The sequence below is a fragment of the Bos indicus x Bos taurus genome, chromosome 4, assembly GCF_003369695.1.
Source record: "Bos indicus x Bos taurus breed Angus x Brahman F1 hybrid chromosome 4, Bos_hybrid_MaternalHap_v2.0, whole genome shotgun sequence".
Taxonomy (NCBI): Eukaryota; Metazoa; Chordata; class Mammalia; order Artiodactyla; family Bovidae; genus Bos; species Bos indicus x Bos taurus.
Window position 1 is genome coordinate 109,083,317 of NC_040079.1, and position 17,334 is coordinate 109,100,650.

A 17,334-nucleotide genomic window follows, 5' to 3' on the forward strand; every position below is an offset into this window, starting at 1 on the left:
CTAACACACACAAGATAGCAGTTATGATAAAAAAGCAGTTAAGTATGTAAAGTACAAACTGCGATCGGATGCTGAATAACAAAATTGACTGTAATCATAAAGTTAAGTGAAAAGCAATCTCGGTCATTACTTTAAGCGAAGTGGGTGTCACCCGCATCTTCAAGAAACCAGAATATCAGCAGGATACAAAGAATTTTTTTGGCAAACTAAAGAACAGGTGCAACTAAAATAAAATTAAAGAGATTTTAAAGTGCAAACATTGTGAAGAAGATAATAACCAATCTACAAACTGTCTCAAATATGTTGACCGACAAGTTAAAGGGAAAATATCAATGAATTACAAGTGTGTGAAATACAGATCTTTTACTTAACCTAATAAAAGATTAAAGCAATAGGAGTTAGGCTCCAAAAGCAAATGATAAAAGCACAGAGTTTAAAGAAGGTAGAATACCCAACATAAGCTTTATACACTTTGTAGAGAAGGAACCTGATGCTCAGAAAATTAAAGATTGGTTAAAATCACATGGGTGGTAAAGCTAGTGAGGAACACAGTAAAGGTTGGAACCCAAGGCCACTGATAACACCGCACGGCCAGCAGGAGGAAAAGTGGAATTTGATAGTTGTTCACTCACTATTATGGTATATTTATGTGTATGTACATATTTCTGTTCTGTATATATGTACATACACATTATATATACACACATGTGCATATATATATATGTGTGTATATATAATGTGTATGTACATATATACAGAAGAGAAACTAGTCTGATATAAGAGGTATATATTATGAAGACACTGTCCCTTTTGCTCTCATTTTAAGTTCAAAATTTAAGCCCTCTTTATAGTTTAGACATGGAAAATAGTCATATTTTACATAATTGAATTTTTAGAAGAACATGTCATGTACTAAAAATAAACTAATTTATTGGTACCATTTTCACCAAATCCCCCCAAAACCTGGTTTCTGAAAACATTTCTCCATTTCCCCAAGGAATACAGCAAACAGGGCTGCAACAGTATCTCCTATTCCACACACAGCTCTTCTACATGACCTAACCACTCCCCTGTCAACAGAGAAAGTCTGATTTCCCTCCCCTTCAATCTGAACCAGCGTGATGAGAAGTCTACATTCGATGGAATGTGGTAGAAGGACTGCATGAGTCCCGAGCGTGTCTGAAAAGGCCAAGCACCCTCCACGTGGTTCTCTTGGAATGCGAGTTCCAAGGGAAGCCAGCTGCCATAGAAGAAGTCCAGCCACACTGAGCGCCCCACGAGGGAGGCCACATGTGGGCCGCTGAAACCAAGCCAGCTGTACAGCCTTCCAGCCACCTCCACCAAGTGAAGCCATCCTGAACCCGCCACACAAAGCTGAGCGCTGAGTCACCCCAGTCAATGCTACGAGGAGCAGAAGGATCTTGATCCCTGCTTAAATTATTCCTGACTCACAGAATACATGAAATAACAATAAGATGGTGGTTGTTTTAAGCCTGTAAGTTTCAGGATAGTTTGTTATAATGCAATACTAGGTAAATGTATCCATGGACACTTATACTTCAATGTATATATAACAAATAACTTCAATGTACATTGAAGTTATTATACTGGTTAACCTTTTCCTTAAAAAAAAATCTCTCAGGTATCTTATACAACTAAAATTACTGATAACTTATTTTCTACTCTCTCTGAAGCCTTAACCAAAACAGTGTACTTGGCAGAGGATATATGGGCAGGGGAGGGAGGAGCAGTGTGACATGAGCAGGCAAGTCGGTTTTAGAAGATATCAGGTCCAATATTCAAACCAGAAGACACGATTCAATCACTTGACCAAGAGAGAAAACAAAGATAAGTATATGGATAATAAAACTAACTCTAGAAGCACACATTTTAAATACACTTTAAGGAATAAACCAAACCTTTCTTACTCAGGCAAGCAAAGACGTTTCTCCCTACAAGGATAGGTGATCTTTCTCTTCTTCTGACATCAGTCAATGCACCTTTAAGGTCACTGAACACATTTATAAACTTTGATTATTAAAGCAATTAAAAACAAACTGTACTTGTTAAATGTCTTGACAACAGTACACTACTGCACAGTCTCTACGTCATTACTGTTTTAGATTATTTGTGCTTTGGGGAATTCTGCAACATCTGCCAGAAGACTGACAGCTTTTGGTGTATACAAACTTAGAGCCTGAACATAAAGAAACTTGGGGGAATAAAACACACCTTGAAAGATGTGAAGTTACACTGACAGATGATGACAGAGACTGTGCTTCCTCACATGCTCATCCAACTTTGCCCAAGAAAAACATAACGGCAGGCAAACTTTAATACTTCCACAAAAAAACACCAGTGCATTCTGTAAACAGATGTTCTGCCAAAGAGTAAAATGCTTCTACGTTCACCCTGTTGTTAAGTCTACGCCTTCAAACCAACAGCCTAAATGGACTCAAAGTCAGGATAATTCGGTTCAGGAATTTCTTCATTCTCAAGAGCTCTATTTGGCAGAAGACCATGAAACAAACTGTAAGCATGTTTAAACACTTTAATAAAATCGAAACAGATGATGCTAGTTCACCATGTTTCACGGTATTTTTTGGTATTTATGTAGTATGATTTGGTGAAGGAGGTATTAAATCAGAATTTAGTAGATTTAGATTCATCACTGGCTAATGTAATGACTTTCATCAACTCAATATTTGTCCACTGGCATCGTTTCTAAACTGCCTGTTAAGTTCATCTTGCTTTAGAACAGAGTGATGGTTGGCACCCACTTTGCCAAGTAATTTTCATTATAATTTCCCAAATGGCAGCTGTTGGAGAGAGAATGATTACAGGCAGTATATAAGCAAGACTGGTTTAAACACTGCGGAAAGGGAAGAATACTACAAAAAAAAAATTTAAATCTTTATGTTTTAACCTACTTTTATAATATACAGAGCAGCATAAAAAAAGGGAAAGATCTGCAGGTAATACTTAGGGAGACCATTTAGTCCAACCACCTCATTTTACAATTGATAGATAGAACCATATCCCAGAGGGTTAAGTAATTTGGTCAATGTCAGTGAAGTGAGAGGCAAAAACGGGATAAGAACCCAATTTACTATTTCCCAGTCCTCCTCTCCTTCTAACAATACAATATAGCCTCCTCACTGTGAAACAAGTTTCACAAGTGTTTCTGAGAAAAGTCAATTAAAATGTTGAGTGTTTTGAAAACAATCATTAATATCTACGTTTTCTAAGTTCATCAAGGTGAACTTTTGTGAGGAATCTCCATTAGCATCTAGAAATGCCTATTATACCTGGTGGCAACAGATGACAGACACCTTTTGATAATAAAGTGGAATGCAGAATGGAAACCATTAAATGAACCCACATCTCTGCACTGCATACATCTTGCAGTCACAATGAACAGAAGACCCTCCAGTGGTATTGTAGGATACAAAGCAAACTTTGGGAAATGGACAAGCAGCATGCCTTCATTCTAACGGGTAAGTTAGGTTTCTCCTTTCTTCACAATTCTTGATTCTTTTCCATTTCCCATCTGTGATTACAAGGCCACTCTCATTTTGGAAAGCAATGTGTACAGGCTGGGACTTCTACTTTAGTAGGGCTTAAGTTCTAACAGAAAAGGAAGTTGTAAACAAAGGTAGTGTTAGGGTTTTATGTTGTTCCCTTACCACTGTCTTCCTGTGCATGCGTGCTAAGTCACTTCAGTCATGTCCGACTCTTTGTGACCCCACGGACTGTAGCCCAGCAGGCTCTTCTGTCCATGGAATTCTCCAGGCAAGAATACGGGAGTGGGTAACTATTTCCTTCTCAAGGGGATCTTCCCAACTCAGGGATCAAATCTGGGTCTCCTGCACTGCAGGCAAATTCTTTTTGAGAATCTGAGCCACCACGGAAGCCCACTTTGGTAAATAATCAATTTAAATTATACCTGTGGAGGATTCATTTTGATATTTGGCAAAACTAATACAATTTTGTAAAGTTTAAAAATAAAATAAAATTGTAGTTGGAAAAAAAATTAAAAAAAGAAAGCAAGCATCTTAAAAAAAAAAAAAGAAAGAAAAGAAACATGGCAAAGCACAGATCAGATAGCAATATTAGGAATAGATTTAGACATCAGTAATTATTCTACATCAAATAGACTTGTGCATTTGTACAAAAGTGTAAATTTCATCTCTTTGGTTTCTTTTCCTTCCACATACACTTTTAGGAAAATAGCTGTAAAATAAACCTTTTAAGATTTCAAAAATATATATACATATATATATTTTAAAAATAAATATTTAATGAGTGAGTGAGTGAAAGTCACTCAGTCGTGTCTGACTCTTTGTGACCCCAGGGACTACACAGTCCATGGAATTCTCTAGGCCAGAATACTAGAGTGGGTAGCCTTTCCATTCTCCAGTGGATCTTCCAGATCTAGGAATTGAACCGGGGTCTCCTGCCTTTTAGGCAGATTCTTGACCAACTGAGCTATCAGAAAAGCCCATATTTAATTTTAAGAGTTTACTATTAAGACAGAAAATGTGTACTTAAAAATATTGAATAATAAATTAGTCAATGGTTTCACGTGTAGTAATCTCTCTTCTGACTCAGCACATATCACTGTGACCAGAGGTTGACTCTGAACAAGGAGAAAAAGAATTTCAAATCCCAACTCTCCCTGGTACCAAGTAACAACAAAATCAAAACATTTTAAAAAGCAGACTAACAAGTGAAATATACCTCAATGCAAATGATAAAATATATGTAAGAGATACAGTACCGGGTCCAGCTTACATGGAGAAAGGTCTAATACCTGTTCACTCTCTCAGTTTAATGCTACTTTAAGCGTACCATCACACTGCTACATGAACATTCTTTCCCACCTTTGTCCACTCCCAAAACTACTCCACAGCACCCTTTTTAAACTGGTAGTCACTGTTTGTCAAAGCAACATAGTACATAGTCTTGGCCTTGTAGCTAGATTCTGAATATCATGCCCCCTTCTCTAAAAGCCTTTTTACTCCTAAAAGGCACGTAGTTTCAAGCACGTCCGCCTCGCTGAGTGCTGCCTCTATTGATTTAACTTCCTCACTAAACTCACACCATATATGCAGGTAGAGAATAGTGGTCAAATGTTTCTAGGGATCCTCCACGTAAGAATCATCTTATACCCACAAAGAAGTCAGTTCAACATTTTAAACCCCTTAAGACAAAGTACATATTGAAATTTACAAAAAGTAATGAGAATAACTTATGTTATTTTTGGTAGAAAAGACATAATAACCTAATCACCCTAAAAAGAGCTACAAAGAAGACAGTCTTTCAAATTCAAAAGTAATTCTTTTAAACCAATCAATGCTATAAGATTAATAAACATGAGAAAAAGCTATTCTTACTAGCTAAATAAGTCTATACATGTTTATTAGAGTTCTTACCTATGGTAGTTCTTAAAATAATTGACACTTTGTTTTCTAATAGATTCTTGCAAAACTTCAGACTTGCTACCACAAAATTCTTCTCCAACTTGCATCAACCTAGGTAGACAGAAAGATTTATAACAATTTCAGCAACATGTTTATTATAGGGAAATAAAAGAAGTCCAGGTCATCTTTATTCAAAGATAACAAATCATAAAAATTTGGATGCTTGAAGAAATTCTAAAGATTACAAATGCATTACAGTTTACAAACATCAATAGGGCAGAAATATTTAAACACATTCACAAATAAACCAGCAGAAATTAGACTGTGAATGCTCAATTATCTTCACTTCCACGAAGTTACAGCTTGTAACTCACTGATCCGAGATTTCATTAATTATCATGGTTCAATGAAACAAGATAAAGAATAAGACAAGATCTCAAATACTACCTGCTTATTATATCCAAAACAAAGATGAAATCATCATATTTGAATATAGACAAATCAGTTCCAAGCAAGTAGGTTTTAACTTTTAGCTGAACATCCTATAAAACAAAACAAAAAATGTTTCAAGTAAATCCAAAATAAAGAAGGTAAGTTCTAAGAACCATGTTTTTGTATAGCTACACATTAAAATGAGACAGGAATAGATTAACTTGATAAAAAAAAATATCTATTTAGGCCAATACCCAACAAAGGGTGATATCAGAAACAGTTCCATAATCAAATATAAAAATAGTATAGGCCACAGTCATCACTATTAATATACACATACACATGCAAGATAAGAATTATATTCTTATACTAGATACACAGGTAAAGATCACCACTATTTGTGTATATCTAGTATAATCACCTTATACTGTATGCAGTAATCACTTAAATCTGCATACAGATTTAAGTAATCACCCTAAATCTGTATGCAGGTCAAGAAGCAACAGTTAGAAATGGACATGGAATAACAGACTGGTTCCAAATCAAGAAAGGAGTGCGTCAAGGCTGTATATTGTCACTCTGTTTATTTAACCTATATGCAGAGTACATCATGTGAAATGCCAGGCTGGATGAAGCTGGAATCAAGATTGCTGAGAGAAATATCAATAACATCAGATTTGCAGATGACACCACCCTTATGGCAGAAAGTGAAGAACTAAGAGCCTCTTGATGAAAGTGAAAGAGGAGAGTGAAAAAGTTGGCTTAGAACTCAACACTCAGAAAACTAAGATCATGGCATCTGGTCCCATCACTTCATGGCAAATAGATGGGGAAACAATGGAAACAGTGTCAGACTTTATTTTGGGGCTCCAAAATCCCTGCAGATGGTGACTGCAGCCATGAAATTAAAAGACGCTTGCTCCTTGGAAGAAAAGCTATGACAAACCTAGACAGCATATTAAAAAGCAGAGACATTACTTTGCCAACAAAGGTCCATCTAGTCAAGGCTATGGTTTTTCCAGTAGTCATGTATGGATGTGAGAGCTGAACTATAAAGAAAGCTGAGCGCCAAAGAATTGATGCTTTTGAACTGTGGTGTTGGAGAAGACTCTTGAGAGTCCCTTGGGCTGCAAGGAGATCCAACCAGTTCATCCTAAAGGAGATCAGTCCTGGGTGATCATTGGAAGGACTGATGCTGAAGCTGAAACTCCAATACTTTGGCCACCTGATGCGAAGAGCTGACTCTGAAAAGACCCTGATGCTGGGGAAGACTGAAGGCGAGAGGAGAAGGAGACATCAGAGGATGAGATGGTTGGATGGCATCACTAACGCAATGGACGTGAGTTTGAGTAAGCTCCAGGAGTTGGTGATGGACAGGTAAGCCTGGAGTGCTACAGTCCATGGGGTTGCAAAGAGTTGGACATGACTGAGCAACTGAACTGAACTAGGTGTATAGGTAAAAATCACCAATCACTACTTGGTACGCTAGAAACCCCAAAATAATTGATTCAAAATAATCAGAATAAGATAATTATGTGAGGTATTTATGTACAACATATAAAAATTAATATTTCCATGTATACCTGTTGTGGCACCTGAAAATGGAGAGATTTCATTCAAAAAAAATTATTAAAAATACAGTACACTTAGGAATAACTTTAATAAGGGCTATCAGATCTATAAGAAAGAACTATTAATAGCAACTCTAAGGGGATACAAAAGAATGTCCATAAATTGAGTTAAGGGACTGAATAGGTGACTAAATATTATAAATATGTCCATTTTTCCAAGTTAATGTAGAGATACAGGGAGATTCTAACCAAAATCACATACACAAAAAAATTTTCTTCTGAACAATTATTCTAATATTCACCAGAAATAAGAAATAGACAATAACCTTTTTTAAAAAAATAGTGCTTTGAAAAGAGGGAGTAAAAGTTATGAGTGATATCAGAGGACTTGTACCACCTACATTAAGATATTAAAAACTATCCAAAAAATGCTAGCAATATACAGAAAAATCAATGGAATAGGAAAGATAAATCAAACAGTGCTAATACACATGTAAGTGCTTAACAAACAGCAATAAAAACTACTGTTTTCTGAGTATTTACTTTTCTCCAGCATTATACTAAGAACTTTACATATTATCTTTAATTCTAAAACAGGGTTGTTAAGCAAGCCTTCATTATCCCCCTAGGCAAAGAGAAACTGAAAGAGGTCAAAGTGAAAGTAAAAGTTGCTCAGTTCAGTTCAGTCACTCAGTCGTGTCCAACTCTTTGTGACCCCATGAACCGCAGCATGCCAGGCCTTCCTGTTCATCACCAACTCCTGGAGTCTACCCAAAACCATGTCCATTGAGTCGGGGATGCCATCCAACCATCTCATCCTTTGTCATCCCCTTCTCCTCCTGCCCTCAGTCTTTCCCAGCATCAGGGTATTTTCAAATGAGTCAGCTCTTCGCATCAGGTGGCCAAAGTATTGAAGTTTCAGTTTCAACATCAGTCCTTCCAATGAATACTCAGGACTGATCTCCTTTAGGATGGGCTGGTTGGATCTCCTTGCAGTCCAAGGGACTCTCAAGAGTCTTCTCCAACACCATACATCTCAGTTACGTCCAACTCTTTGTAACCCCATGGACCATACAGTCCATGGAATTCTCCAGACCAGAATGCTGGAGTGGGTATCCTTTCCCTTCTCCAGGAGATGTTCCCAACCCAGGGACAGAACCCAGGTCTCCCTCATTGCAGGGGCATTCTTTGAAAGAGGTCAACTAATTGCCTAAATCCACATGCCAGTGAAAGAGAAAGCAAAGATTTAACCCAGGTCTATCTGCCTTCAGAGTCTCCTCTTTTCACTGACTCTTGCTACAAGGAGGTATCCCAAAAAAAGAGAGAAGAACAAAGATTATCCAAGAAGTAGAGAAGGGAAACCTGAATAACTGGTGGTGGGGGGGTTGTATGTGGGGGAAGACATCCTCTTTTTACATCACGTATCAAAAGAAATATAAAACAGATTAAGTAAATGTTTTTGTAGGCTTTCAAAAGATTAAAAATTCAATAAAAAGGCAAAAATATTTTCTAACTACCTATTAAGTTTTCTAAGCAGTATTCTAGGTATTAGGGATATAGCAATTAATACAAACTTTCGATAAGTATTTGTAATTACCAAATGAATACTGACCAGAGCTTTACATAAAAAAGCATACTTTAAGAATAAATGCAACATGTCATAAAGGACAAATGTCAACAGTTTGACCTCATAAAAAACCATCTGCACATCAAAAATGTAAGTTAAAATACACAAATGATATACAAAGGATTATCCTTTATCAAATAAGTATTTTAAAACGAATGAGCAAAAAATATGAGAAAATAATTCACAAATAACTAATAGATTTTTAAATGTTCAAGTTCTCAAATAATTAAAGAAGTATAAAGTAAAACACTAATGAAAATATAAACATCATATTCAATTGCTCTATTATAAGATAAAGCCACTCTTGGAAAACAATTTTTTTCTATATCAATAGGAGACAAAACCAAAACATGATACAAAAACATTTAAAATAAGGGAACTGTCAAGTATTTATTAGGAAAATATGAACAGTAATGGTAATAATAGAGCAAACTAGAATTCATTGCAAAATGCCTAAGAGGAAAAGAGCTATTTCTTTAAAATTAATAAAGAGAATTATGTACAAACAAGGTAAGTGGTTATTAGCATTGCAGCATCAGTCAACATAGTATCCAAATATAAAAAGCCAAAGCTGTTAGAAATAAAAAAAACCTGACAAAATTACAATCACACCAGAAGATTAAAACTGCTCCCTCAGAGCAGCACAGACCAAGAAAACCAAAACCAAATAAGGATATAGATGAGAGTAATACATAGTTAGCTGCTTTAATACACACACAGCCTAATTCCCAACACAAAGAAGAAATACATGGTTATTTTTCAAATGCCCCTAGAAGAATTTAAAGGTAGGAAGTATATTAGATTGTAAAGATAACTTCCAATTCAAAAAAAGTAGAAATATGCCAACTCTAATTTCCTATAATAAAGAGAAATCAGTAAGCATTTTAAAACTGCCATTTCTCACGTAGTTAAAGACTAAAAAGAAAATTTTGGAAGACCAAGAATTTCATATGGTTAAATATGTAAGCTCCATGAGGTCAAGGACCATGCTTTCAATTACCATGTTTGTAAACCCACAAACAGTGTGATACACATATTATGATTGATACAACCTTTTTCCCTGAAAGGTTCTAACTGAGTCAAAATGCAGGAAAAATTTGCCATAAAATTCTAAAAACTTTTCACATCAAAAATCAAGGTGATTATGATTCTGAATCTAGTTTTATGTCAGAAATGTTAACTATCTTATGCTTCTCAATCATCACTTATCATTATCTCCACAATAAATTTATGATAAATGTCTGTAAATTGTCACATGCTCATTTCTGCTTTGAAATTAGCACTTCAGGTATCAGAAATATATTATAGCCTGTACAGCATATATTATATATAACCCCCAGTGGGGTCAAGGGCAGCATCCCAAAATAAAACACATGAATATCCCTGTAACATATGCATGTTCACTTTAATGGGAAAAATAAATACTATAAAAAGCCAATGATAACAGTGGTCAGGTTGTGCTATCAAATGAATTCAACTCCTATCAGGTTTTGTCTGCTAGATGTGTTATTAAAAAATACTTATTTTTCAGAGACTTTGCCTTTTTGCAATTGCATCGAGCTTTGTAATTTCAGTTTAACAAACACTAATGAGTTCTTACGGAGAAGGCAATGGCACCCCACTCCAGTACTCTTGCCTGGAAAATCCCATGGACAGAGGAGCCTGATAGGCTGCAGTCCATGGGGTCGCTAAGAGTCGGATACGACTGAGCGACTTCACTTTCACTTTTCACTTTCATGCACTGGAGAAGGAAATGGCAACCCACTCCAGTGTTCTTGCCTGGAGAATCCCAGGGACGGGGGAGCCTGGTGGGCTGTCGTCTATGGAGTCACACAGAGTCGGACACGACTGAAGCAATGCAACAGCAATGAGTTCCTAACGTACACAAAGTCTTGTGTACAACTGGTTGAGAACTGGGATTGGAGGGGCAAAAGGGACTTGGTAGAGATGAAGATATTCTAAAACCTGAAATATACAATTATCTGTATTCAAAAGCATGATGACTTTCATTAAATTGGCCAAATGTTTAAATGAGAATAGCTTCACTAAATCTTACATTTAACAGATATTCCTATAGCAGGAATGACATCAGGCTGCCAGACTGAATAGTAACTAGCTATATAAAATACCAGGTCAATATTTCAAAGTATGCTGAATTACCAAAAATTTTATCATAGATTCCGCAATTTCAGCAAAGTATAATTAAGAGTCTATTAGAAGACCTAAGCAGAAACAATTCATATCTGACCCTAGATATAAGATTTTCCTTTCTGTATATAATATTCAGGAAAAAAGTCAGCCTAAACCTGTAATAAGTGGAAAGGTAAAAATTACCTTAATATGGTCATAATAGAAATTATAAAAGACTATCACATATTTAAATATTAAAGTATAAGTTCAAATAGCATATCCAATAGCAAGTAATAAAAAGTCAGAAGAACACTAAATTATAACTGCTAAGTGATTCTTAAGGAAATTTATGTTTGCAGTATATATTTAGCTAGACAATTTTTTAAAAGAAATTCTGTAAAGATTTTCAAACTAAATATCAGCTTCATTAGAAAAATCAAAAATACATTTTAAAAGAACATAATATCAAAGTTTCTATGGTCTTCTAAATTTTGAGGAAGTCCAAAAAGAACAAAAAAGTTATCAAAGAAATTACATTTTATCTAGGAAATGAAAAATTTTAATAAATTAAATTATCTGATAACAACAACTGAGCTACTGAAATGCAAAAGAAAAGCCTAGGAATACACAATCAATAGACACATAAGGTTCACTGAAGGCACAAAAATCACTGAGTTGGAAAAAATCCTTCACTCTATTCTAGACTCCAACCCAAGTATGTCATCTATTACACAGTTATCCTTTTCCTAAAATTAACAGAAAAGGAAAAAAAAACACACATAAAAGAAACAGTATCTCAATAAGAAAACAACTTCTTTAGAAAAGCACAGATCTGCTACAATACTAAAAGTAAAATGTAATCCGGGAATATTTTCAATGGAGAATTTCAAATTAAAACACCTTTTCTACTGCCAGTTACAGTCAAATATAATTCACAACTATTAATAAATTATAGAACTCAAGTAACAGACTTATTCCAAAGAAAATAACATATGACTAGATCTACAAGGAAAAACAAATACAGAAAACCTAAACAATGAATCTGTAAAACACTTTTGACATGAAGGTTTCTACTGTTTTCACAGAAAAAAAAAATAGTTTAAAAAAACCAAACCTGCCATATTCGTGTAAGTCCATGTTCTAATTTCTTTTTTATGTAGCCACGATCAAAACTTGTCTCTTCAGCACCCATCATATTACTCCCTTCTGAAAATAAAAGATGGTATACACTTTTAAACTTGCTTCACATTTCATTCTGCAGAAAAAAAAGTGAACTCTAATATACTGTAAGCATATGTAAAATACAGAAAATATTCTCGATATTTACATAATCAAAACAATGTCAAAAATAAGAACTGGGATTAAATGCATTTGATGAGACAAACTCAAGACTCTGAAATGTTAAGTATAATACTTTACACCTAAGACTACTCAGGTCTTGTGTGACTGGAGGTGGGATTCCAACTTGGGCAGTGTAATCCCAGAAACCAGGTTCTCAATGACCCATATACTGCCTGCTGCCAGGGCATTACAGGACTGATTAACCGAATTATCAATTAATACACATGTTAACAGGAGTATGGAGTGCAAAACTTCTCATGCAGTGAGGCAATGATGCATACAATTTGTATTTTTCATGATCCAGAATACTTTTATCCAATCCAGGTAAATAATCTAACAATGTCCACTTCAAGAGGTTAAGATCAACGACCGGCCTCAAAAATAATTCTCTCCCTAAAAGCAACTGAAAAATACATAAATACATTATATTTTAAAAATTATGCCTCTGTGTGCATAAACTGAGAAAATCGATTGTTCTCATCTCAGGCTGGCAGGGTGTCCGTCCACCGGTGATCAGCAAAAGGCCCCTTCATATCCAGGCCCTGGATACATGCCTTTGTGTTGTTTAGTTGCTCAGTCGTGTCCGACTCTTTGCGACCCCCTGGACTGAAGAGGGTTGCCATTTCCTTCTCCAGAGGATCTTCCTGACCCAGGGATGGAACCCACGTCTCCTTCCTTGGCAGTGGGTTCTTTATCACCGAGCCACCTGGGAAGCCCAGATGCATGCCTGGTGTACTGGTAACCACTCCTACAGTTTAAGCCATACCATCTGTGGTGGTGGGTCAGTGGTTTAGTTGCTAAGTCGTGTCCAACTCTTGCGACCCTATGGACTGTCACCTTCCAGGCTCTTCTGTTCATGGAATTTCCCAGGCAAGAACACTCGAGTGGGTTGCCATTTCCTTCTCCAGGGGATCTTCCTGACTGAGGAATTGAACCCTGGCCTCCTGCATTGCAGGCAGATTCTTTAACAACTGAGCTACAAAGGAATCCTCATACCATCTGTATGGTCTGGCTATTATGAACCCAGCAGCTCATAGCAATGTACCTACACTACACTATAGCTTTAGAGATTTATTTAAAATGGTAAAGTGTTAAGATACCAATAGTATAAACTAGAGGACTTCCCCACGGCTCAGCAGTCAAGAATCTGCCTGCAATGAAGGAGAGAACGACAAGTGAACTCTAGAGGCCCTTTCAGGCTTATCAAGTTTGCGAAGAATAATTTTTAAATTACTGGTTCCTACAATTTAAGCCTTAATGTGAATACAAAAGGAAGACTCTCTGGTGAACAAATGACTTTTTACAGTCCTCGATATTGTCAACTGATGATCAGATTAACCAGGGTCTACAGCATTCTTAAATTATACAGATTAGAGAGAAAGAATTTTAGCAAAGAGGACTAAATGTAGAAGGATCAAAGAGTTTTCAGTTTGAATCTATTTGTTGTTGTTGGGTCGCTAAATTGTGTCCAACTCTTTGAGAGCTCATGGACTGTAGCATGATAGGCTTTTCTGTCCTCTACTATCTCCTGGAGTTTGCTCAAATTCATGTCTCTAGAGTGGGTGACACTCTAAACCATCTCATCCTCTACCACCCCTTTCTCCTTTTGCCTTCAGTCTTTCCCATCATCAGGATCTTTTCTAATGAGTTAGCTCTTTGCATCAGGGGGCCAAAATATTGGAGCAACAACAGCCCTTCTGGTGAAAATTCAGGGTTGATTTCCTTTAGGATTGACTGGTTTGATCTTGAAGTCCAGGATTCTCAGGAGTCTTCTCCATCACCACAATTTGAAAGCATCATGAAAATGTGTATACATAAATATATACATCCATACATAATACATGAAACTATTTGCCTGGAGCAGAAAGCAAGTTTCACCATGATGAGAATATATTATCTTCTACACTCTTGTCTTATATCTAAAGTATGTGTTAATTTTGTTCCAAACTTTTGCTTTGGTTTCTTCTTAAATAATGGACTAGAAAAGGGAAAAAAGGTGCTGAGATGTCTAAACAGTTACCACATCTAGAAAAAAATTAAGGTTGCCAAAACAGCATGAACTTTGTGGGGGAAAAAAAATCCCCTAAGCTCACAAACTCCCTAAATAAAATGAAATTAGAAGAAGAAAAAAAAAAAAGGCCTATAGGTATTTCATTATTAATATAATTACCTCTCTTGATTCATTTCTTTGGATGATATTAATAACTAGTGTTAGCACTTTTTACATTGTCTCTAAACTTTATAGAGATCCTACAGGTAAATGTGTTACTACCTGACGAAACATTTTGTTTCTTTTGTTTATTCTTAATCTACCATTTTACGGAGCAAGACTGGAGCCTGGAGAGGATGAAAGTGACTTCTTCACTTGAAGCCAGGTGTCCCCATACTCGCAGACGCAGTAGAGGAGGTGGGTGAAATGTCTGGTCTAGGATCCTGGCTCAATGCTCTCCTCTCCTCCCCACTTTCTCCTTTCTCTTTCTTTCTCTAAACCTCTTCCTCCCCAACAATATTTCCAAAAGGAGGGAAATCCTTCCATACAATTTATCTTTCTTATTTTTTGCTATCTATATTTATGAGCTTCTTACAAGTCAAGATTAATATTAAACATACATCTTCTATACTACCAATATCCTACATTTTATAAATTAGTAAGATTTGAGCATTCCTTCCCAATCACAAAAACCAAATGCTTCGGAAATTAGAGGTTACTAAAATAACTTGATTAACTAGCTATACTAAACTGTATGTAATACAGAAAAATATGTATCGTATAATTTATTTTGCCCATCCTAAATACTGATATACTCTTTTAAAAGTACTTCTGAATACTTACTCTTAGCTATTGTTCAAGGATAATCACTTAAGATATATAATTATATTATGAAGTAATGCCTAGTTAATATAATTTCTCAAAGGTTTGCTCTTTATGAGTATACTATAGACATTTAAAGTGTATTTCGCTTTCAAAGATAGTATTTAAAACATCTTTTTTAAAATTTAATGTCCCACTATGTTCATGGAGAAAAGCATCAGTAGAATTACTAATTTGCACAGAGTTGGACATGACTGAAGCAACTTAGCAGCAGCAGCAGCAGCATTATTATTAGTACAATTTGAAAATAAGAAAAAAAAGACTTAATATTGAATTAATGCTAATATTAAAAAATAGCATTAATTTTATAGTAAATTTGGACAGACCAATGTCTTACTTAGTTTTCAATTCTTTTTTTTTTTTAAGTGCTCTCTTAATAATTTAGTGCTAAGACCATCACCACATTTTCCCGGAAATTGGTAATACCTATCACATAGGAAGTTCTTCAGCCTGGTATATCCCCAAAGGTAATGGAGTCTTTATAGTAGCTAAATTGATTTCTCTGCTGAACATTTAACCCATTTAACCCATTCAGGTCATCACGGTCCCTGAAACTCTAAAACTACAGCTATCTCTTTTCTTTCTCCTTACTCCAGAAATATGGCATATTTATAATTCAGTTTTTATAATAAAATGAAAATTATTTCCTACCAGAAGCAGAAGTAGTATCCTCATTATCATGCTTTTCATGCCATTCCATAGTCCTGTAATAGCTGAGCATAACTTCCCACAGGGCTTTGCACAGGTCAGCAAGGCATGGGATATAGCTGTCTGGTGTAACATGCTGAAGGAAATGACAAAAGCCAACTTTCAAACTGTCGTGTTTAACACAAAGTTAATCGAAATAAAATGTTATGATGTCAATCAAATGCAATAAAGAATTAGATAAGAAAATTTCTTCCACTGATACGTCTAAAAAGAAAGCCCAACAGCAAGAAAAGTGTGTTCTTATTTCAACACAGAGCAAACAGTAATTTGTTCAACATGTCCCATGTTTCAACGTGGAACAAATGGTAATTTCTCTCCATAATGATTTCCCCCCTCCTCTAAATTCCCCAGTTAGTAAAATATTTATCAAGCCATTAATAAAAATACTAACTTGTATGAGTTAGTAAGCACACTTTTAGTAATTAACAGTAACAATTACAATTAGTAATTCCTATTTCAACATGGCTTTTTAGTATTCATGGGCAGTATCAATTCTCATACTATGAATCCATACACTACTGAATTGCTGTTACGAATAAGAGTGCAAACTTCCCCAAATACATGTTTTCAAAGCCATGTTCTTAGCATACAAACGCAGCTTTATTCTCATTCTTAGACAAGTTACAACTTGCAAAAAGATAGTCATATTTACGTAAATTAAGTTAGCACCTTTGACAATCTGTAAATTCTTTACATTACAGGGATATAGCTATTTCATATTTGACAATACTATTTTAAAATATGTTGTATATGGCTATGAAAAAGTATGTGGTTCCCAAATCTTCTCCCTAATGAAAATGCGTGGATTTTTCTCCCTCTATCCTTAGTAAAACACTATCAGTTTGTCATTCTGCTCCTCTTATTTCATAGGTAGGGTAACGCCTCGATTCTATTAATCAGGTTTTCTGTCTGTCACAATGGAGCATTTGCTCCATCGTTTGTATTTCCCCTGGACCCAGCAATTCCACTTCTAGGAATTTATACAGAAGGTGTACTTCAATCAATGTGAAAATACATACGCACAAGGTTGTTTGCTGAGGGATAATCTGTTAACTGCAAAATACTGGAATCTATCTAAATGTCCAAACACAGGAAATCCGTTGAATAAACTATCTTTACACACACAAAAGAGCACTGTGCAACTATGAAAAATAATAAGCATATACTTTAACAAAAGTTTAATAAAAAATTTTCCCTTTCATATGATATATATACATGTGAGGAAGGGAA

The 17,334-nt window shown here is 35.6% G+C and overlaps 1 protein-coding gene across 2 annotated transcripts in view; it reads right to left on the reverse strand.

Annotated features, from left to right (window-relative positions):
• The window catches only part of VPS50 (VPS50, EARP/GARPII complex subunit), a 132,073-nt gene that overhangs the window by 52,658 nt on the left and 62,081 nt on the right, over window positions 1-17,334 (reverse strand). For both annotated transcript variants that reach the window (XM_027540160.1, XM_027540161.1), the window contains 4 exons: window positions 16,048-16,180; window positions 12,298-12,389; window positions 5,871-5,965; window positions 5,436-5,534 (listed from right to left, as the gene is read on the reverse strand). In XM_027540160.1, coding sequence (XP_027395961.1) covers window positions 5,436-5,534; window positions 5,871-5,965; window positions 12,298-12,389; window positions 16,048-16,180 — 419 coding nt within the window. The remainder of the gene's footprint in view (window positions 1-5,435; window positions 5,535-5,870; window positions 5,966-12,297; window positions 12,390-16,047; window positions 16,181-17,334) is intronic.